A 24,849-nucleotide genomic window follows, 5' to 3' on the forward strand; every position below is an offset into this window, starting at 1 on the left:
TGGTGGGCTTACCTTGAAGAGGAGAAATTGTGTGACGCAGGGTCGGGGTATTTAGACCTCTGCGAAGTCAGATGGAGGGCTCGGTACGGATGACTTGGGAACCTTGATGTGCACCCGGAATGGTGTGCTAGAGGGGGATAAGATGCGGAAGTCAATCAGCAGCTTCAGCAAGACGCCTGGCTAGAGGCAGGCGGAGCAGGGGAGTGGAAGGCCACACTTACCGGTCGTAGTAGTATTCCAAAAGGGGGGCAAGGATCTGCAGGGAACGATCTGGAGCCTCAATTGGTCCCACAAGTGGGTACAGACATTGAACCCTGGGGCAACAAGGGGAAGAATCAGAGTGGGGCCGAGTACGGGACAAGCAGAGTGGGAAAAAGATCATGGGGACGGGCTTACCTTAATTCTGTAGTGAATCCCAATTGTAGGGTGTTGGACTTGGCCCTTTTTGAAGGGTCATCCCAGAACTTTTTGTCTTCCTCCTGTATTTCATCTGACCTGTTTTTGTTGGTTTTATGACTCTGGGCACTTTACCACTGCTGATCAGTGCTAAAGTGCATATGCTCTCCCTATTATAGATTAATGTATGAATTTGTGATTCCATGATTGGCTGGTTTGGTTTACCTGTCAGACCTTGTAAACCAAATGCTGCTGGTGGGCTTGCAGCACTGGTTGTGCCATCCACAGAAGCAGCATGTAACAGTATGCCTAAGGTTGGCCATTGCAGAGCCTGTGTGCAGTCTGGTACTGCCATGCTGACAGGGCAAGTGCACCCACTTGCCAGTTCCTAAACCTTCCCTTTTCTTCATATCAGACACCCCTATGGAAGGCCCAAGGGCAGGGTGCATTGTAAGTATAAGGTAGGACAAGCCCTGGTGTGTGCGGCATGTTCAAGTTTAGTATGTCTGAACTCAGAATGATAAAGTGCATCTTTTAGTGAAGTTGATTTTAACATTCTGTGTTTGAAAATACCACTTTTAGAAAGTAGGTATTTTCTTGTCTAACTATCCAAGCCTGCCTCTGCTAGGTTATGTATTCCTTGTCTGTAGTTTGAGTGACATGGGCTGGGGGGTTACAGGAGACAGGGTGAGTCCGCCCAGTGGTGAATAGAGAGATCTGCATCTAGATGGGAGAGAAGAGTTGCACCTGGCACCTGAATAGGGTTGTGCCTTTCCTCTACAATGCTGGCTCCGCCCCCTGTGGTGCGTTTGATGTCTCTGCCCTGCACTGTGAAAGGAGAGAAGGAGTCATGTCAACAGAGTGCTCCAGGTCTGAACCTTCCCTCCACAATGCTGGCTCCACCTCCCGTGGGTCAACTGATGTTTCTGCCCTGCACTGTGAAAGGAAAAAAGGAGTCATGTATACAGAGTGCTCCAGGACTGGTCAGAACTGGTTTGGACTAGGCAAAGGCCCCTCTGCCCTCAGAGGACAAAGGATTTTGGGGTATGAGTATTGGGACCCTCATCCCAAGAATTTAGATCACTTTTGGACAACAAAAAGAAACCTTTGCTGAGGAGAGGAACCAGAGGAAACTGAGGAGAGACTATCCCTGAGCTGAAGTGCTGCTTGGGGGATTGGCCTGCAGTGGCTGCCTGACTGCCAAAGAAAGGAGAAAGGAACTTTGTGTACTTTCATCAACTTGTAAGGATCTCTAAGGGCTTGAGGGAAGAGCTTGCCACCTGCTGAAGTCTCAGGGACAACAGACTTCAACCACCAGCTCCCCAAGAGTTATTCTGGAAGTGCCTGCTGCTGTTTTGGGCCTTCTGAGGGACTGCGTGTCGCAAGGAGCTGGAAGCGCGACTCACGAAGAAGAAGGGTGTTGCTGTCGCAGCCGCTGCCATCGCATCTCTGAACGAGGGTGTCGCCGATGTAGCTGCCGCATTGCACCGCATCACAAGAAACGTCTTGCAACATCGAAGAAGCGTGTCGCAGCCGCTGCCGTCGCATTTCTGAACAAGGATGTCGATGCTGTAGCTGATACATTGGACCGCAGAAGCGCCTCGCATCCACGGAGAAGCGTGCCACCGTTGGAGCCGCTGTTGTCTCATCTCTGAACAAGGGTGTCGCTGCTGCAGCTGTTGCATCAAGCGGAAGCGTCTCGCATCAAAGGAGAAGAGTGTCGCCGCCAAAGACGCTGTTGTCACATCTCTGAACAAAGGTGTCGCCACTGACACATTGAGTCGAGACATCTCGAATCATCGGAGAAGCGTGCCGCAAAAACAAGAAGACAACGTCTTTATTTCTTTGCACCAAAATTTCAACGCATCACCATCTTTGCAACACTTTTCGTTGCCCTTCGTGACACATCTAAAGGTACATTAACTCAAAGTGTGGGATTTTAAGATCTAAAGAGAACTAAGCTAATTCTATTATTTTAAGTACAGTATTGTGGATTTTTTGTCATTTACGGTCTTGTGTTAAATCTATATAAAGAATACTTATTTTTAATATACAACAGTGTGGTGTCCATCTGTAGTGTTGTCACCAGATTACTGTATGTGTTCGCAAATGCTTTACACACTGCCTCTAAGATAAGCCTGTCTGCTCGTGCCAAACTACCAAGGGGGTGAGCAGGGGTTATTTTAGGAGTGTACCCCCTCACCCTGAGTAGAGGCAAGGGTCCCTATTTGTCACATGTACCTACCTGTACCAAATAGAGACCCCCAAATCTAACATAGGGCAATGCTCAGGTCAGCGTGGGACTGCCACAGTCGTGTGCGGCTCGGGGATGATGGGCGCCGGTAGCTGTGTGAATTAAGAGCATTCCCTGGTGCTGTGATGTCACAATGTCACTTGACCAGAGTAGGGGCATGTCAGTAATGATGTGGTGGATCAGAGGGGCACGGCTATGCGAGTGGAGGGCGTGATTATGGGTAGCCTCACGCGAGGAGGCAGATTACAAAAATTTTAGTTATTAAAAGGATCAAGTGCATTTGCTAAAGTCTCATAGGCATTCACTGATATGCTGCAAGTAGGGCACTGGAACGTTCAAGAGAAATCGGTACATCCTCTCAAAGGAATTGAAACTATACTGTACAAGCTTGGTTTGATCATGCAGGTGCGTGAGTGCTCCCAGTGTAAACAATTATTAGGCATGGGTTCCATGGTTGCAGTGGGATGTTACTTAACAACAATCGAACATGCCTCGCGGTGAAAGTTTAAAACAAGGAGACACGTCTGGCGAGTGGTGTGCGATGTGCGTGCGCTGTAAGGGTGCCCGTGAGCGATGCGCTTAATGAGCCATAACAAGAGAGGAAAGCTCCTGTGCGCGTAAAACTGTGCGCGTAACCGCAAGCTTTAGACCACAAGCAAAAGCGTGTGGTCTGCTTTTTGAAGCCCCCTTGCTAAAAGTCTAGCCATGCAGCGCATGTGCTGCCTGAGACGAGATCTTAAAATGAGGAGAAATTAAGCATTTCTCCTTTCCACCTTAATACCAGGATTTTCCTGGTCTTGAGTTTGGCACTGCCACCTATTATTGACTCTCTTGATAATAGGTGGCAGCATCGAAGTGAATGGGTGTTGCAGTGTAACGCCCACTGCAACACCCACTGCATGCCTTTTTCACGCTAATTTTAGCGTGAAAGGGGCCCTATCACAAGGCAGCGTTAAGCCACTTAATGTGGCTTTTAGCCATTTTATGTGGTTTAACGCTGCCTTGGTAATAGGTCATTGACCCTATCACCACCACAACGTCACAAAATGTAACGTTGTGGTGGCGATAGGGGATTGGTAATATGCCCCTGTATGCTTTTTACCAGTAGCATAGTAAGGAAGGGGGGCAGTCCACCCCGGGCAGCACAAATTTCAGGGATAGCGGCCTCTTTCTCCCGCTCTTCCTGCGGCTGCCGCGGGGTGGCAAGCGCAGGGACCGCCACGGGTGGATGTCAGTTATGAAAGAGACATGTATACATTTATCTTTATTTCCAGCACGTTCTGTCAGAGGTGCAATGGCTAGTAAGGTTAATGTGGCAGGGGGAAGATTAGAGGAGATATTGAAAGCAGCAGGCTGGTCGACTGCAAAGTGTTTAGGAAGTTTTATTTTAGACAAATAGAGCAAGTTTCAAGCAGTGCATTGAAAGGTTGTGAACATGCATGATGCTAGCCCCCTGTCTTAGCTTAAAATGTCTATTCTCATAGGTTTAACTGCATAGAAAATCGTGATGGTATTAAAGACAAGGAGTCTAGCATCATCCCTCCATTAGGGGAGGTTTCATTTCAATTTACTGAGATTTTGTCACCCTTAAAAGCATAAAGGATTACTGTTTTTTAAAGTACTGGGAAGTATGAGTTGGAGGCATTTTTTTATTAGAATAAAGAGTGCCAATTTGTTTTTTGTATTGCAGAAACGCAATAGACGACATTGGACATTGAGGAAAGGAGCAAGATCTTTTTAGAAAAATACAATAAAAGAGAAAGAAAATGAGGGACAGGAGGATTTTGAAGGACTGTGGAGTTCTATTTAATCGTGTGTTTTTGTTTTTAGTGTTCTGATTCTTGATTTTTCGAAGTCTTTGCTGCTCAGTAGTGGTTATTGAAGGTTAATGCTTAATGGGAGTCTTCTTGTCTTTAATAAAATCACAATCCTCTATGCAGTGAAACATTTTAGAGGTTGCAAACACGAGTTCCCACAAAAATTCCTATTTTCATATCTAGTCTGAAATGGTCCCATTTTTACCAAGCTCAAATGACATACCTTTTTCTCTACATCTTCCTCTCTGTCATCTTACCCAGCACCCATCCATACATCCTCCATGGTAAACTATTCGAAGAATGTACAGAATTGTGATGCATGGAGACCTGCGGCCTGGTTCCGGTGTCATACCCCTCAGACATATTTACTTGTTTCTATGGTGCACATTACTAAATGAATTGTTGCTGGGCAGCTAAATACTCTTAAACAATCACATGTGCACATTTCAGTTAGTCATTAGTGATGAGCCAACAGGGACAAGACTTTAAGAACTAAGCAGAACAATTTTGACTGCTTTTTAAAAAGTTAACAGAGTGAGCTTCTGCTTCGCATTTGTGTGGTGGAGAGTTCCAGATCGGTGGGCTGAGAACCTCAAAACTGCAAATCCATTTCCAAAGGAGTCTGATTCTTGTAATTTTCAGAAGCATCTGGTTGCCAGACCTCCGTGTTTGCTCTGGTTGACTGTCATAGATAGATTGAGACATTCCCTTTCAGGCATTTAAAATCCAGACATGCAGTATTAATTGTCATATGCTTAGTTACTGGTAACCAATGAAGGGAGCAAAAGTCCACCTGGTCTGTCAAAAGTGCCCAGTCTTAAAACTATTCTAGCTGCCATGTTTCGAACTAATTGTAATCGTTCAATTTGTCCTGTGGGCATTCGTGCAGGGCATTGGCGAAATCAAATATTGCATTTGTAAATGTCACCCAGGTTGATTTGTGGAACTTAACATCTTGATATGGTAGTTTTTGTCTGAGTTGTCATAAGCAGATTAAGGCTAAGCATCCCACTGGCCATATGTTTATATCAAAGGTTAGGTTTGCATCACCCTTGAAGAATTGGCTATATTCCACAGGGAGGTGGGGATAAAAAATAGTTGAGGAATGTTAGTTATGACTTGGATATTGTGACTCTCGGTGAGGAATGTCATCCTAACATCTCCACACTATACAAAAGTTGTCGGTGAGGTCACTGACACACAGATACATCTGCATGCTGTTTGTACATGAGTGATAGGGTACTGTGATTGATAAGTATGTTCAAGAGGAGGGGGTATAATGGAGAGCCTTGCGGTGACCCATACGATACTTTGGCTTTAATTTTCTGAGTAGGGCTCAATTGAACCCTTTATGTAGGACCAAACAAGAAGTCATCATATATAGTTTCATATGAATCAATATGAAACTATATTTATGTTCATTTATATTATGATTTGCAGCCCTGATGAAGTCAATGTGTGCTTATTGACACAACGAAACACGTGTTGGCTGCTTTTTTTGATGACTACTGTCTGTGAACAACTGTGAACTTTGAGACAAGAACTACCATGAATTAAACCAACCTTGATTGAAAGGATCAGAGTTATTGATTATTATATGGACTACGGATCTGTAACTGTGCCGAATTTGGACTTATACTTTGGATTTTTGAAAACTTTGTTTTGAATACAAGTTGGAGTGCTCGGGGAGAATTGTATACTGTGCTCTCTGTGACATTCACCAGGCAAGTCTGGCATCTAATAGATAATTTTGAAGGATATATGGATCTAAGAACGCTTTCCTATCGAATGGGGTAATTTAGGACTTATTTAGGCTGTCATAAAACTCCTCAGTGCAAAATGAGTAATTCGCTAGCTGCATGGGTTTTCATTGTCTCAACACATATGCATTGATTTCCTCAATGCCCTGCTGAGTACTTTTGTAGGAAAAGACTGAATTACATTGTCTCCTCTGTTAAACAATTGGCCTTCATTGAGGAAACAGCTACAGTAAAGTTCTATTCTCATATTACTCCCCCCCCCCTATTAACTTCTTGGACTAGTGCATGATGCGGTAGGAGGGACTGGAGGGGACAAGCTCAGACCCTAATAGTCTGAGACATACAGCCCAAACCAAATTTGTGAGTCAGTATCTCTTATCTATATTTTAGATTGTATTTGATATGTGTGGCTCTCTCTTTGTATAAAAAATGTTTTCACGAAGCAGTGCTGATTGCTTGATTTAGCACCTTGTTTATTGTAACAATATTGTAATGCTATTCCTGCTTTTGCCAAGTACAAATTATCTGTGCTCCAACTCTATTTTAGCCTTCATTCTGTCCCAGGTAGCCCCAATTTGCTTGCTCCTCCCATGGAAGCCTGATTCTAACTTCTCAAGAACTACCACTGTAGTTCAAGCAAACAAGGCCTCTAAAGGTCACATGACTCAGTGGCCAATCGTATTGTCCTGAAAACCAGTCTCCTTCTACCCAGCCTTCTGTTCAATTTAATCTACCAGGGCATCCAGACCAAGTGGCAGAGAGGTTAGGGTGCCTTCCTGTGGCACCATCTTCTCTCTTTGGGTCTCTTATGGCAACATATAGTATACGGCCACAACCGAAGCCCCTTAATAGTTTTCAAACTCGATCCTTCCCTCCAACTCATTACTCCTCATTCCATACCTATTATCTGGGGATGTGGTACAATAATATGGTCAGAATATCTTCTGACATGCATATTAGCTCTTAAATATTTTGAACCAAAATATCACCCAGTTGGGGGCATTGTACTCCCAAATGGTCAATACTTTTGTGATCAATATTTGGTATGTGATATTTATGTCAGACAATACTTTTGTATCGAATAGTCTCATATGAAACCCTCATGGGTGCTCCAAATATTTATTATAGAGCCTGTTTCCTTGTTGATTCCAAAGCCCTCATTCATCTGTGCTTGTAAAGTTCTTCCCTTCTCTGGGTTGCTTTTATATCGCTCCTGGTTTGACTCTTTAGGCCATATTCCACGAGCCCTCTTGTTCTAATTGTTGTGCGTCTTTTATCCTTGGTTAGACTCCATAGACCATTCCATGGACTCTCAGGGTGATTTCTTGAACCTTATCAAAGCTAGTGGCTTAGCAAGATCTCCAGCAGACTAATACCTATCACATATATTTAGGAACATCTGCAATAATACTCCTAATCATCCCAGCCAGAGTCTTTTCAGCTTCTTGATGTCGGGACTATTCCATAATGTACTCAAGTTGACCTACATCAAACCTGTTCCATAGAAATAAGGCAGTGGTTCAGTGTATTTCTTCTACCTGTTTGCAAATATGCAAAGGTCTGGCAAACATAGGCGTTCGTCGAAGAAAACAATCTTCTTTAGGTCTGTGAAACCATATTCTGTCCGGACTGTGGCATGGAGGCCACTTTGATTAGCACATGGCACAATCTCAAAACCAATGGTGAATGAAAGGGATTCACAACTCTACTGTCAATGAAACTCTCATCTTCTCTGATACTGTTTAGCAGAGTTTCTTCGCAACATAGAAATCAAGGTGACTGTACTGATTGGAGATGTCTCCTTCCTTGCGAACAGATCCATCATCATGTCAGTGTGCCCTTTCTACGCAGCACCTTTTGCTCTACAGTTGGTGACCTTCAATGCTTCACCACTGCCCCTCTCTTATTTAATGTGTAAATCATCTTCTGCCCGACTTCTTCATCATCATGCTCTCCTGCTGCAATTAAATTATGCTAAATATCATTCATGCACTTGACCAATGGATACCAACGCCTCAAACTAAATAAGTTGAAAACTCAAATGCATGTGGGAAATGCATGTTCTATCACCTCTCCACCATTTGGCGAAAAGCATTTCAACACATAAAGAATCTGTGGGTGATTACAGACTCAAGTGCCTTTCTTATGGGATAATAAATAAAGGTTCAAAAGGGTCTTGCTACATTATGCAAAACCCAAATTGAAACCTTACATAGATTTGCCTCAAGGAGCAACTTGCCTCAAACTTGCCCTTTCATCTTTACACCGTCGTCTTTATGGCTAGACATGTCATTTAAAGCAATGTATATCAAGCCATTCAAAGTGGTGTATTTCTTTAACCATAAACCCTATCTCTACTGCCTCCAAATTAGATCACTACTGTCTAGGTTGGCTCCACTATTGACCAGCCAGCCCTTCAAATTGTACTGAACCGGAAGAAGCTCTTTCTCAGTCCTCATGGCCAAAATCAGGATATTGATCCCTACTAGAATAAAAAAAATTGATAACCTCTAGTTTTGGAGATAACTTGAAGTCTGACTTTCATAGCCACATAGTTCTTTGAGACAAAAAAGTCCTAAAAAAACAAAAAGGATGGTAGGTCCCAATGTGCAACTTCATCTGTTTTTACACTCTTCTGCAAAATCTCATGCTTATGCACAGCTACCAGTTTGATGCAACACGAAAAGAGCATATTTCCAATTCCAACGTACCACATAAAGCACCAATGCGAATTGACAACTCATACTCTCCCAAACTTGTATTCCAAAAAGACACCTACTAACTGAATGTAAATAGGAGGGTTTAATAGCCTGATCTGGGGTGTGAGGCAGTGCAATACAATGGCAAACCATTTAAACTGAAAATGTTTCACAGCAGTAAGGTAACGCAAGATGGCTAGGTGAGTTAAGCACTTGCTGTCGACATCTGATGTAAACGTTGGGTCACATGTTCACATTCTGACAAATTACAGGCTTCTATCCTCGTGATGTTGGTAAATCGAGTATAATTTAACCCGTTTGCTGCGGCGGACATTCTGCAACAGTGCGGTTTTGTTCTACAGAGTGGGCGGGGCTGCATCGGCCAACGATCATGCGCAGCACCCGAATGGTAGTGCTCGCGTCGGCCAACGGAATGGGTTAATTGGATGATATTTCCAACTATTATTTGCTGTGTTTAAAACATAATGCTGCAGTTCGTTAGGTGGAGCAGGCTATCAGGGGCTGGGGGAGGCAGTAGGATGAGAATAATTTTGTTAAACATAACACTGAACCCCTCAATCAATATTTCATTGGGATTATGAGAACAAGTCGGTATTTCAAAACAATATATAACACTTCGGGTCAGTTACATTGGTCTGGCTACTACTGCTCCACCTCAGACTGTCACTGGGCTCTCTTCTCAACTCGGCAATTGGTCAAAACCCATGGCGAGTCACTATGCTCCCCCTACACTGTTTGGAGAGAAGGGCCCAGCTAGGAGGACAGCACTCATTCTACAAGCATGCACATTTGTTTGTATATAGCAAATTGTGGATGGATATGTTCACAAAAAAAGACATCACCAGCACCCTCAAACCATTGATCAATTTCACATGAGCCTTTTATTCTGATCATGATGGTTATTGATACTTGTAGAGCTGTTCCCTACATTTCAAATTGATTAGCGTTTCTTAGAAAATGCATTTAATAAGACTTTTTCAGTCTCTATAAAAGTCTATTGTAGTCAGGCCAGATGGACTTAGAAAGAGCTTCTGCCACTTTGGGACTTTTTAAAGAGAGGGATGACCAAGAGTTGATTCAACTTGGGACTTTTTAAGGAGAGGATGGCCAAGAGTGGGTCCAACCTTGAGCGTAGTGATCTACTTTGGCGGAAGTAACAGAGTTTATGCTGAAGGAAGAGTGGTCGAGTACGGTGGATGACTCGTTTTGCAAAACACACAGCTTTAGTAGTAACACATCTTCTGGGATGAACCAAACAGGCAGGTCACCCTCAGCGAGACACCCATGCTGCCTTCCTCTGTTAACTCTGATCTTTGTTAAACATGTGTCTTTCCTTAAACAGGTATAGACAGAAGGAAGTGCAATAAGAAAACTGAACATGGACTTGTAAATGAGTTCTCTTCTTTATTTCTGCATAAATTGAACATATTATTTACATATGTACAACGGTAAACATATATATTTTATATACATATAAAACTTTTTTCCATATCAGGCTTATGTAAAACAACTTTATCTTCAATAAAGAAAAACAGAAAGCTCTGTCTTTGTCCAAGTGAATACAGGTCCATACTTTGGTCCATGGAACACACTTGAAGATATCATAATCAATAAGTACACATCGGTAATTAGTTACGAGGATATGAAAAATTTCCGTAACTGGGAAATAGTGCTACCCTGGTCCTTTTTTTGAACGCATGATTCACGTTAGTGCGAATGTGTTTCCTTTCAAACTCTGGAGGTGCCCATCCCATAGCAGAGTGTAGAGGAATCTATATTAATAAAGTGATCATATCTTCCTCCAAAATGTTTATCAGTAAAAACATGCCCTGATTCATGAGAAAATTGTACCTTGTTTCATAAGAACACAGTGATTCTAGAGGAGGCTCACTTCACAAGAAAATGTGTCCTGGTTTGTGAGAGAATGTTGGTGACTCTTTCCACTTGGGTATGATAGCATCTTAGCCTATAAGGCTATAAAGAGGAGTCAATACATGCAGGATAGGAAAGATCCATGATTACAAGCTCTCTGTCTTGGTGACCTTACAAAAGAGTCTTAAATTGGCCAAAGTCTGAAGACTATATTGCACTTCTAGGTGTCTGTGTTCATGAGGCTCTTCCATAGCTCATGCCGTGGATGGCTGTGCGATGCTCTTCTGGCTCGAGCTCTTGCGACTCAGGACAAAGGTGGAATTGCTCTTGCGGCTGGCGATGCTGAGATCGGCCCCTTGCTGCCTGGATTTGAAGTAATGAGCAGAGCAGCAGAGGAAGCGCTGCAAGAGGTCATGAAAGAGGTGTCCCGTAAAGAGCATGTAGATCCAGGGGTTGCAGCAGCTGTTTAGGCTTCCCAGTAGCATTGCAATGATGAACAAGGATGCTGCAAGACAAAAAACACCAGAATCAATTAAATCTTGGGTAAATAAATTAAAAAAGCACACCAACATTACATTTAGCCTTGCACTACTGAACCCAATTCAAGAATCCCTGACTCCACACACTGAACTTTAGAAATACCTCCAATCCACCGGGCACCCTCTAGTTTATTCTCTAATCATCCTTAGGTTTCACATTAACTAGTTTTTACAACAATTTCCTATAGGCTGTATATCCTATATAGAGACCGTCCAGAGCACCGCGTTCGGTGCCGGAGTACATTATGTTTGCACTACGAACTGCCTGGGTGTTGCATTACGAAATGCATTATTTTTGCATTACGAACTGTCTGATTGTTGCATTACGAATTGCACTATGTTTGCATTACGAACTGCCTGATTGTTGCATTACGAATTACATTATGTTTGCATTACGAACTGCCTGATTGTTGCATTACAAACTTGATTATTTTTACATTACGAAGTGCCTAATTCTTGCATTACGAACTGCATAGCATTGCATTAGGACTGCATTGGATCATCGATTATTGCTCAATAATACTGCAAGAACCTACAAGGGCTTGGTGGCCTAATAACCGGCAAGGTGACATATTACAAATACGCATATGTTCGGATTTTTATTGTGTGGTCTCATCGTATATCTTTTTTTATAAACATATCATTGTTTTTTATGAAACTCGTGTGGTGCCCATTTGTGGTGTTATCACTGGGTTACTGAGAGCGTGGGTGCAAATACTTTACACATTTGCCTTGGAGATAAGCCTGGCTGCTTGTGCCAAGCTATTTTGCATTACGAACTGCCTCATTGTTGCATTATGAATTGAATTATTTTGGCATTACGACCTACCTGATTGTTGCATTATGAACTGTATTATTTTTACATTACGAAGTGCCTGATTCTTTTATTACAAACTACATAGCATTGTATTAGGACTGCATTGGATCATCGAGAATTGATCAATAATACTGCAAGAACCTACAAGGGCTTGCTGGCCTAATAACCAGCAAGGTGACATAAGTACGCATATGTTGGATTTTTATCATGTGGTCTCATCGTATATATTTTTTTATAAACATATAATTGTTTTTTATGAAACTTGTGTGGTGTCCATTTATGGTGTTATCACTGGGTTACTGAGAACGTTGGTGCAAATACTTTACACATTTGCCTTGGAGATAAGCCTGGCTGATCGTGCCAAGCTACGGGGGGGGGGTGAGCAGGGGCTATCTAAGAAGGTGTCCTTCCTTTCCCTGACTTAGAAGCAAGGGTCCCTATTTGGACTAAGGTACCTACCTCAGCCAGCTAGAGACCCCCAGTTCTAACAATGCACATCCATGTGCCACACAAGAGGGCTATCTCTGGAGTTGCACACATAGTACAGATTTACGACACAGACAGCAAAGCCATCATTCCAGTGTGGTACCAGAATATCACAGTCTGAATACTGCCTGACAGCAACATAGGTCAATGCCCCTGCAGCACTTTTATGCCACCAGAGCATCACATTTGTGATGCCTTGAAGACAAAGTATGACGGCCCATATATACAAGGCCATGCAAAGCCACCCTGCGTGGCTTTTCAGGGCCTTGTAAATACGAAGTAAGGCAATGCCTTTCTCTGCGTGGAAAAGGCGCTCCATGGGTGCTGCTGGGGGTGTTCCCATGGTTTTTGACACCTCCCCAGATTTACAGTCTAGCGTAAATCTGAGGCAGCTCCAAAATTAAGGCCTTTCTAAAGCAGGTATAACGAGGAGAAATGTTTACACTTCTCCTCGTTTTTCCCCTCTTTCCATGTGTGCTGTATTCTGCAGCACACATAGAACTAGGAAAACACCTCCTTTATTGTTTTTTGTGCAGGAAGGTGTCCCTTCCTACACAAAAGCAATCATGTCAATGACACAGACACCCTTGCACTGTGGTGCAAGGGTGCCTGCGTTGGCACTCGGCTGCAGTTTAAGCGCTGGTGCTAGCAGGAAGGACAGGAATGTGCTGTATCTTATAGATAAGGAGCATATATGGCGTATTCCTGCCCTTTTTGTAGAGTAAGGAAGCGCAGCTAGAAGACTTGCAGTGCTGCCCTATGATAAAATATTGTAAATATGCCCCATAATGTCCTAAATATTGTTAACAAAAATATCACCCCATTGGAGTAGATAATATAAAATGTCTACACACTGAAGCGATATCTTTGTAACCAACATCATTTTTATCGTTGTGTAACTAATCTTCAAGTTGCCCAGATCTTTATAAACATGTCACATACAAAAGAAATATCGTTCACGTTGAGCAGATCTTGCTGGCTCGGCCATTAGTTTCGAAACAATCAAATTCTTGCAGAAGGCCACCGGGCATGTTTGGGCAACAAATCCCCTTTCGCACATGCAATGCTGAGACATTATCAGAAACTTTATTTTAGAAACGGCAAAGAGAACAGAAAGTTAGAAAATATTGTGATATGTGGAGATGGTAAACATTTCCATAAGGTACAAACGTGGCACTGAGAAATATTGTTTTATAAACTTTTTTCTGGGGCTCTTTTGGTCTCCGGTTTCAAATTCCTCCTTGTCTCATGGTTTGTTGAATAGCTCGTTTATTTTGACTATAGTGAAAGACTAAGGCACCCACTAATAGAGGTGTGTTAATTCCTATATGTGCGGTAACTCCTCTCAACATACATATTGAAACACTGGGCCATATTATCAAGAGCACTTGATAAACATTGCGCTTTCATTATCGCTTAATTACATCGCCGTGTTAGCAGCGTATTAGCAACGCTTTGCTAACAGGCGAAGTACCATCCAGCGATAGACTGTGATAATGATCATTCAGCGATGATTTCATAGCGCTAATGAAAAGCTTGGTAATAGAGTAGTGTGTACTTAACCATACAATCCACCTCCCATAGGCAATAATGCGAAATCAGGTTTTATTCAGGCGTTATAATCATTCGATAATGGGGGCTTAGCGCGCCTTCTGTCATCGCTTCGCTTTTCAGGGGCATCGTTGTTAATACTGCGATGTTGGTTTTGCAATCATTTCACATGTTGTCCTAGGAGGGAACGCCTGCTTTGCATCTCATTAGTGATATCCATTGCTGTCATGAGATGCGTTGCAGATTTGGCCGCTAACATGCGCTAATGTTTGTTACTGAAGCCTTGCTAATATTGAGATAATAAAATCGCTGCTTTTTCAGCGCTATGTGCCGAAAACACGGCGATATATCTCTTGAATATCTGCCCATGGGCGTAGCTAGAGCTTGTGGCGCCCGGGGCTATCCCTCAGATTGCCGCCCCTTGAATCCGCAGTCCTGTGATTGTGTGAGGTTAAGTCTCGACTCGAATTTTGAATCTTACCTCATTGTCAATTTTCGGGGACAGATATTTCTCACATGTATCATTGGAATGCTAGTTTTACATTGATCTATTAACTAGTGCAAGTAGGTGTTAACTATCTGAAATCGCAGTTGTGGAGGGATACGGAATACATTTATACAAAAACCTATGCCCACAGGCATGCTGTAAAATTGTAATTGCATTTATATAGCGCTTACTACCCCTGATGAGGCGTCGAAGCGCTTTTTTGGTGAGTAGCACGCTACTCCGAGACCCATAGAGGATTAGTGTTGAATTAGTATAGTGCATACCTTCTGAGGACAGACCAGAGCTCTGTGGAGCGATAGCCCCAATCGAACCTGTCAGGGTGGATGTTAATAAGTGTTCCGACGGTCAGTGGTTGGTGCTCGATTTGGGCTGCTAACCTACCACTCGTGCTGTCTGTGCAATTGGGGCCATGTCCCCATGGAGCTCTGGTCTGTCCCTAGAAGGAATGCCTTGATCCCTTTGGACAGTAACAGGTATGACACGTGTGCACCATAATGCTGGAAAAGATGGCCTCTGGGCTATCGCAATTGAATGTGGGAGGTGGATGGTCTCCCTAGGTCAGCGTGGAAGAGGTTATAAAAAATGTGAATACAAATTCGGACCTTAAATGTAGAGGTCTTGGGCCAAAGTCCAGTAAGTGCCACCAGCACAAAAAGTCTAATTTGGATAAATAACTACGTCAAATTTTGGGGGAAATGGCTACAGTATGACTTCACACCTGACAACACTAACACTTTGTGGAGATGTATCTTAAAAAATACACCAAACGTAGTTCATTTCATGTATGTAGGTTTATTCGCCAGTGAACGAACAGCTTCCAGACTCCAAATGAGAACTCTCGCTAAGCTCGCCCTTCAGCCTGCATTCCACATTCTACATTCCATGCCACAGAATGAGGAATGCCGGCTGAAGAGTGCCTCGGCGCACACTTGTTTGCGGACTAGCTTTCTTGCCTGTGAAAACGTAACTTTAAATGGTCTAGTTGCGTGTATTTTGTTACCGTTCACTGCCAGCCAAATAGCCTGCCAAAATGTAGACACATGGATTGGGAGATTTTTTCCTGGGATTGCATCACTGCAGCAAGTGGCTGGAAACTCCTGTGACTATCTCTGGGTGCTGAGTGCAAGCCCACAACCTTAATCCTGCGTAGAATACGGTCGCCAGTAATTCTGCGTAAATAACTGTGAGCCAGGGCTCTTCGCAGGACTGAACAAATTAAGTTTTGAATTTTATTTTATTTAAGGCTGTTAACATAAATTTTTGATACCCTGCACCTTTTTACGTCATAGGCCTCCATATAACAGGCTGTCATTTGGTAGGCAGAATTTTCAACCTTCCCCACTGAGGGACATATTTACAATATTTTGGCGTAGGGCAGCAACGCAAGCCTTCTAGCAGCGCTTCCATATGTCAAAACGAAAGGGCAGGAATGAGCTGTATCTATAAGACACGGTGCAAAGCCCTTTCTGTCTGTGCACAAACTGCAGCCGAGCACCAACGCAGGCGCCCTTGCACTGTGGTCTAAGGGTGTCTGTTGTTGGCATGATCGTTTTTGTGCTCGAAGGGATACCTTCCTGCACAAAAACAATCAAGGAAGCGCTTCCTGGTTCTGTGTGTGCTGCAACGAGGAGAAATGTAAACATTTCTCCTCATTACACTGGCTTTGGGAAGGTGTTAGTTTTGCAGCTGCATAGTGCAAATCTGGGGCAGTGTGAACAACCTTGGGTGTTGCATGGGAACACTCACAGCAACACCTTGGAACGCCCATTCCATGCAGAGTGAGACACTGCCTTACTCCATATTTACAAGGCCATGAAAAGCCATGCAGGGTGGCTTTGTGTTGCCTTGTAAATATGGGTCCGCATACTGCGCCTCTGGCGGTGTAAAAGTGCCACAGGGGCATTGCAAATATGCCCCTAAATTTCACAGCAGTGATTGCAGCCTCTTTGCCAGAAAACAATATCAAATAATACTTTCAACCTTACACTTTTACATAGCAAACTCCTTTGACTCCATTCTTCCACAGATGCCAAATTTGTCCTGTAACATCGCTTCATTGAAACATAGTGAAGCATTCATGTCATCTTGCCCTTTAAAATGTTTCTTTGTTTGCAGCATTGTGGATACTACCGGTCCAGCGCTGAGCCAACCTCGTACCATTGGTTATCTGATGGGTCTTTTTGTGGGCCTTAGGAGGTGATCGGAGTTAGCACTTGGTCACACAATAAAGACAGAAAATCAGTAAATGAAGTCTAGACATTTTATTACAAGCTAGCAGTCAGGTTAATGAAAATCAATCTCAATACCATGCTGTAAAGGTACGGAATAACAACTGGATAGCCAAATCTCCTAAAGACGTTCAGGCACATCAGTATGAGACAAATAAGAAGTTCAGTCACAGCAGTACAAAGAATTAACAGCAGTATCTGATGCTCAGAGAAGACACTACGATAGTTTTTCTTAAACATGAGTAATATCTAAAGACGTCTAATTTCGAGTCTAAAGCTCATGAGGATGGTTAAGTTTGAAAGAATCTCAAAAGTATGCAGAAAAAGAGAAAAATGCAGGAAGTGGTTGGAAGGTGTCAGCATTTCAGAAGTTCGGCAAGAGTCTTCTAGGGATATGGAAATAAGTGTTAGCCTAAGGCACACTTCAAAAAAGAATCAAATAGGTAAGCATAGAGGTCTATATGTCTCAAAGTCCAAGGAAAGGTAGCCAACATCAACCTGTAAGAACACTAATTAATACCACAAGAATCTTTGGGTAACACCCACAGACCACACCAACAGGGGCTTCCTTATCCTTTTCATTCTCACGTTATGAGCTGCAACATGAGCAGACTCTCCCAGGCAGTGCTTAATTTGAGCCGGTGCTTTCCGGTGCTCAACACCAGCACTTAATTGGTTTCCGGTGCTCAGCACCGGCACCTAATTGTCAACACCATACTTAGAACAGTCCACCACATGGTGGCGCTGCTCATCTAATTTAGAGATGAACAGCACAATGGTAGTTTAGGACTACAATATAGATTAAAATTGCTGATACCTGCCTCCCCAGCCATTTCTTTAGCTAAGGGGACCTGGAATAACCTGAACTGTCGCATTTACATGCAAGAGAGATGGTTAGTAGTTGTTTTGGCAGCAATGACAAGGGCGATGGGTGGTGCAAGCTGCAGTGGCCTCCTGGTCAGAGCCCTGGTACTTAATATTTTACAAATTAAGCACTGCTCCCAGGCCAGTCCCGGGAACATCTTCATCCTTGGATACCTGCAACTCCTCAACAACATTACTGAACAGAGACTGTCTGCTAACGCTGTGTCTCTCTGTGTTCTTTGTCAAGGTCTTCTTCTTAGGCTCTCTATCACTGGTGCAGAGTTAGAGCTATTCTCAAACTAACAAATTGTGTGAACGTACCTACAAGGGAAAAGTCACGCAAGAAGAAATGGAAAAACTGTATTTTATCAACAAAAAAATACAGGCCTACCCATGTTAACTTAACGTGTTAACTCGGTGATGCACATTTCATATGCATGTGCAAATACAACTACAAACAAAATAAGAAATGTCAGTATATTAGATTCAGAAATAGAATCACGTTAGAATAGAAGTATTGGTAGCATGAGCTAAATACATGAACATAAATGCAATTGCGAACTACATTCTAAATTCAATTGTAAAGCATTAGTGCACAGGTTTACATAAATCATTCCCGTTTCTAAAGTAAATACATTTTAATAGTGTGAGGATGGTTTCATAAAGTGGTTAAGAAGTGTATACAATTTTAATAAGGTTAAGGCACACAGTGTATATGATTCCTAGTTCTACGTTGAATGCACTTCAGTACTGAATTTAAGTGCAATACTTTACATTAATAATGTTAGGACACACATTGTATGCAGTGCTATCTGCATATATATATACTATGCATTTGTGACATGCAAGGATGGAGCCAAAATTGCGCTGTTCCACTACTATCACTAAATGCATTGTGTGAAGACTGTACGTATTTGATTGTTGATGCTATAAAAAACAGGCATCACATGTCACTGCAACTGTACTTTAGGACTATGTCCCACTATAGGAAAGATTTGTGTTGCTTGTGCATTTGTGTTTATTGGGTAACACAAGCCATTGTGTTGGTAGAATATCATGCCCCTATACAGAATATTACTAGTTAACATTTCAGTACATGAGATACTGCATTAATGTGCATATAATACGAATAAAAGGGTATTTCTACCAATTTCATGTCATCACTTGCCTGTCCTATTTAGGCAGATTTATGAGCCCTATAAAAATTGTCATCGACTGAAAAAGTAGGCACAAAGTCGGGACAGTTGGCATCCGAAATCTAAGTATATACATAAACAAAACAATAATAGGAACACGGTACATAAAACCTGACTGTTTTGGTGTCCAAATTATAGTAATCATAATATGCATTTTCTGGATATATAGTAGAAAACAAACTAAATTATATAAAAAGTTATCCACCCAAATTCTGTATCCAACATGTTAGTGGGTCCCAAATTTTCAAACCCATCTTTTGTTTCTTTTTACCTTTCTTTCGGTATATAGCCATTTCTAAATTATATGTGACCAGGAGTCTGGCCCGCCATTGTTCAAAAGCTGGAGGGTTATCGTCTAGCCATGTTGAAGCCAAACATAATCTGAATACAGCCGCGGAAATAAAGATAAGCCCTTGAATTTCCTTTGGCCTGGTATCTCCATCTAGGCCTAGTATTAATTCTGCCGTCGTTATTTCAAATTGTAGTTTAAAGATTTTGGATAAAAAGGTGGATATTTCCGGCACTAATTATGTTTATTTTTGTAAATAAAGATCGGTCAAGGATATTAAACACCTCACAATTATGTACATGTTTGAAGGTGAGCAGGAAGCAGGAATAAGTGAATTGTGTACTCTCTTGAGAGTTATGTTTGTGATTCTCTGCGCACACATGTATATGTGTCCTGATTCCCTCCCCTGCTTTTCTCATGCGTCCCTCCTCCACATGTGCAAGAATGCCATGCCTGTCACCAATGTAATAAACTCCATAGCAGACCCCTGTTGGTGAATAAATGAACATTGTTAAGATACATTGGGAGAGGTTTATGACTATTTAAAGCATCAGTGAAGAGATAAATATCTCGGACACGATTATTGATTAGATGGAGGACTAGCAGTGACTTATAGAAGTTACTAAGAATGAGGGCAGGAAATGAGACAGCTGGAAGGAAGTGACGAAAGGACCGCCACTGTCACTTCTGAGGTGTGTTTCTTCATGCAGGGGGTTCATGGACAAACTCTTTTCTATCGCTTACCAAGGCAATGACTGAGATGAAATGCTACAGTGTCAAAGGGATACCTCTACCACAAACCACCATCAGGTTGGCATGAGGTAGTGTCAACAATGCATAAACTATGCCATGTGTGTGTTAGTCAATTGTAAATCAAAACTGATGGTCCATTGGTGGTAATGTGAGAAAACGTACAAAGTTACAAGAGTTTATTGGATGAAAATGGACCCTGGATGTTATAAGCTTAAAAAAGCCATTGGTCGGCTCTAAAGCAGAATTTTTTCTACCCTGTTTATCACTTGTACTGAAATCCAGACCCATCTTGGAGCATTGGGCCTCATTATAATTGCTAACCGTCTCCTGGTGCAGGGGGTAAATATATATGTGAGACATTGGCCAGGACAAAGAGTCATTATGTAAAGTTATCCCTGTCCATGTGGGAGGTCAATACCAGTGTCACAGAGGTCTTTTAACTTATATTCTGGCTATTTCCACCCAACAATCCACTGAACAGTTACATGGTAATGTCTACTCTAGGGTAGTGGGCTCGCTGGCCCTTTGAGGAGCTGTGCTTACAATTTATTTTAATTTCTTCTATAGCGCAGGAATCAATCCCGTAAGGGTATCTCCGCGCATTCCTCAGGGGTAAACAGGCTTCAACCACCTTCTGGAGCTTGGCCATGAGGAATAAGACAAACCTCGGAGAAAATGCATCACTTACCATCCCAATATACAACACTGGGGAAAGAAACAGAGGATGGCCAGGAAGGCGATTCTCACATTAAGTCCGAGCTAGGATAAAAGACTATCGTTCCCACCGTAAACGCTATAGCTCATATCATAAATCTGTCTGAAATGTGTGCCAATTGCATTTGGATATTGAATAAGAAATCATTAGTGACTAACACTAAAAACTTAGGGGCATATTACCAAGGGGCGGCAATAATATTATCGCTGCTTTAGAGCCCGTTTTCGGGTGAAAAACTGCGATAATATTATCGTATTATCAACAAGGACACAATAGCGCGTGTCTCCTTGCATTAGTGCCCCTTGTCAGCACGCCTCCCATCGCATCCCTAATGAGATGCAAAGGAGGCGTGCCTAACAAGACTCCTCAGGGAAAATACCGCTAACGAGGGTTAGCAGTATTTAAAATCACGTTAGGTATGGCTTAACGCAGGAATGTAACGACAGTTAAATTGATTACTAAGGCATACCTAACATGGGGGGTGGATTGTGTGGCTAAGTCCACAGGCCCTATCACCAAAGATATCGCCTTTTTCCATGGAACATCGCTGGAAAACCAGCGATGTTCCATGGAAAACAACGCTATCACAGGAATAATTATCGCCATTGCGCTATGCGTTGTTAATACAGTGCTAGCACGGTGATAATTATCTGCGATAGCCGGCGATGAAAATCCTCACGCTAAGAGCGGCCAGCGATAATTATCACTGCCACTTGTTGATATTCCCCGTAGATATTTTTGACTTTAAATATTTATTTGAAATGTAAAACCACAATGCAGTAAATTAACTGTTTATGTTGTAATCCATTAATTCACAAGGATTTATCTCCGAGCAGAATAATATGATCTGCAAAGATTCTTCATGACAGGGCATATTCGTAGCTGCGCATAATTTATGCTGTTTGATATGTGAATTATGAATTTGTATGCACCTTTCTTTGTCAGCCTTGTGGTCTGCCCTGCCACCAGAGCAGGTCTGGCATATCAGGGGTCACACTAGTAATGAAGTTAAAAACAGAGCATATCATGGATGTAACGTAACATAACATATGTATTTGTAAAGCGCACGTTCACCCGTAGGTATCTTGGAGCTGAATAACAGATGTTTATTTTTACCCAACTCAATGGTACTCATTTTATCGACCTCAGATGGATGAAAGGCTGAGTGGACCCGCCTGGATTTTAATCTGTGACCATGATGTGAAACACAGGCCCCTGCAGAGGAAGCATTAGTCCACTGAGCCAACAGACCCAGCAGGTACTGCATTAGCCGTCCTAAATATGCAGGAGGGGTCTAAAACTGTAATTATTTTTTACTAAATTGATGGAGATTCTTACCGGTCGTCTTCTTCTTGGGGCCAAAGGGGACCCTATGCACTTCCCCACATGTGCTCTGGTGGGGCTCTGTGAGATCAACAATTGGATAGATGAACACACTCACAGGTATGTTTTTTGAATCAATTTTGAAGTAGGTACGTGGTGCAAATCTCCTGAGTATGAGGATGGAAGAATACACTGAAAGCGCCGACCTAAAAAATGAGGGACGTCTCCAACTTGCACTCAATGATAACTTGTAACTAAATTGTTCCAATATTCATAAAGTTCTTTTCAAATTTATTTATAGTATTGTCGCTTTTTCTTCATTTACTTTGTTCATTATTTATTCATAACAATACTATGTGTTTCAGGGATTCTAATCTGAAGTCACATAGCCTACAACTTTCATGTGAGCAGATAAATGGATGGATGCATGTATGAAGGATGGATGGATTGATTGATTCGTGGGTGGATTGGGTAGGTGCATTGATGGGTGGGGTATGGATTTGTAGGGTGACTGTGTAGATGTGTTGAGCATGCCAATGGATAAATTCAAGGACAGATGAACAGAGGTATTTATTGATAAACTGGATGATAGAACAAGCATTGGCATGGCCAATAGGTCTCACCTTTAGGACCTTATAAGTATTTAGCCATGCAACACAATGTTGTTGCTCCAAGGATATTGTGCTGAATTACTAAACACTTATAAGGTCCCAAAGGCGAGACTTATTGGCTATACTCTCGACTTATACCTTGATGGCAATGAGAGAGAAAAAAAAGGATAACTAAAAAGTGGGAGATGTATTGTGCGGGGGGAGAGGGGAGAGTCAAAATCAGTTAAAGGAAGAGAAGGTGAGGAGGAGGGTAAACCAGAAGGTGGTAGATTATTAAAGATCCAAAAATCTGCGTCGGGGGGCTAGGGGGAGTCATGGGGCAGAAACATTCACGGCGGACATAGAAACAAGGCAAACAGGGTTGATTAGGGCAACAACAAGATACAGGAGACGATGCGGGGGAAGAGAGACAGTGAAGTGCAGGAGGGTGTGGCAGAGGGGAGCAGGGGATGCACTGAGGAAGTGGGTGGGACGAAGAATGCTAGAAAAAAACATCAAAGCATACTAGCCATGATGAGGAGCGAAAGAGACACAGGTGTTTGGAAGATTAAATTAAAGAGGATACTGTACAAACAACGCCGGAGAATTGGAGAGCATCGCTTATAAACTGCAGACGAACAGGAAAACATTGTCAGCCAGATTCATCAAGCGAAATGCGCTCGCAAAAGGGCCAGATTCTGAGAATCTGCCCCTTGCGAGTGCAATTTTTGCATTTTGGATTCATCATCCCAAATGCAAAAACTGCTAATAAAGAATTCGCAAATTTGCGAGGATTAGCATTTAAGGAATCTCTATTAGAGATTCCTTAAATGCTATTCATGAAACATTTAAAAATTCACAAAATTCGCAATTTAGGACCGCTATTTACCACGAAGTCAAACCTCGTGGTAAATAGCGAAAACTTAGAAAAATGCATTTAAATGCATTTTTCTAAGTTGCATGTTACACACACACATGTCCTTTGGACATGTGTGTGCACAACATCAGTGTAAATTCACATTTCAGGGGTGCTACAGGGTGTCCTTTGGACACCCCTGCGCCCTTGAAATCGCAATTTTATTTTGCGAATCGCTATTTGCGATTAGCAAATTGCGAGTGTCTTCCCATTCAATCCTATGGGCCTCTAGGCAATTTGCGAGTCGCAATTAAGGAATAATTTGAAATCGCTTTCTTGAGTGATTTCTTGATGAATAGCATTTTGCTATTCCTTAATAGCGAATCGGTAAATTTCGCTATTAAGGAATCGCAAAATGTGTTCTTCATGAATCTGGGTGTGTTTCATACCCTGCGGTCTCTGTTGCAGCTGGGCCTGAGATTCTTCCTGTGCTCTCTGTCAGCCTTCACTTTCATTTAAAGGGACATTTAAATCTGCCGCCGACCCACCCTCCTCTGCAGCTGCCGGAGCTCAGCATCACTCGGGCTCTGCTTGGAGGCAGTTAGATTGGCCGACAGGAGCAGCCGTTGACTAAGCAATAACGAGGGTTGAACTTTTTTTAAAAAGCATTGGCCGCGGAGCCGTAAAAGTAACGCCGCACGGCATGAAAGCGAAAGTGATCGCGATTATGGTGAAAGCAAAAGGGATTTCGATGATGCGCTGTGTGCTAAGCACGCGAGGGATGCGGGCGCAGCAGTGTTGATTGCAGATGTGGAGTGAGGCGCACGCGCTTGTGCGCGTAACCGAAAGCTGGTGGCCGGCAACAGCCTTTGGAAGCATTTCCAAAAGCCACTGACTAAATGTCTCGCAGAGCAGCGCATGCGCTGACTCAGCGAGACCTAAAAATTACCAGATTGGAAGATAGGTGGGTGGACTGATTTGCGATGGGTAGGTGGATGGATGGTTGTGGAGGATGAGTAGGAGGCGTCGATGACTAGATGAATAGATCAATGGACAACTAGCATGTGACTCCATTTACAATACTTTTCTCTCTTACTTGTGTATAAATCTTACATAAGAGAAGGTTTAATGTTGGAGCAGCGGTTTCCAAGAATGTATAAGAGTCTGGTTGAGGTGCAACACTGGGAAGTGACTCAGGATATTGTGGTAAAGAGGTTCGGTGAGTTGTTTGAAATGCGAGATTGATGATTGGCTCAGACATTCTCTTAGAGAAAAGTGTATGAGCAGGCACACTTCTGGTTAGTGACCTAGGATG

The 24,849-nt window shown here is 42.6% G+C and overlaps 1 protein-coding gene across 1 annotated transcript in view; it reads right to left on the bottom strand.

Annotated features, from left to right (window-relative positions):
* Positions 1–10,326: 10,326 nt before the first annotated feature.
* OXTR (oxytocin receptor) overlaps positions 10,327–24,849 on the bottom strand; it is a 134,530-nt gene continuing 120,007 nt past the window's right edge. The window contains exon 3 of the mRNA XM_086939225.1: positions 10,327–11,324. Within this exon, the coding sequence (XP_086795351.1) occupies positions 11,074–11,324 (251 nt within the window). The 3' untranslated portion in view covers positions 10,327–11,073. The remainder of the gene's footprint in view (positions 11,325–24,849) is intronic.

Source organism: Lissotriton vulgaris, chromosome 9 (genome assembly GCF_964263255.1).
Source record: "Lissotriton vulgaris chromosome 9, aLisVul1.2, whole genome shotgun sequence".
Classification (NCBI taxonomy): domain Eukaryota; kingdom Metazoa; phylum Chordata; class Amphibia; order Caudata; family Salamandridae; genus Lissotriton; species Lissotriton vulgaris.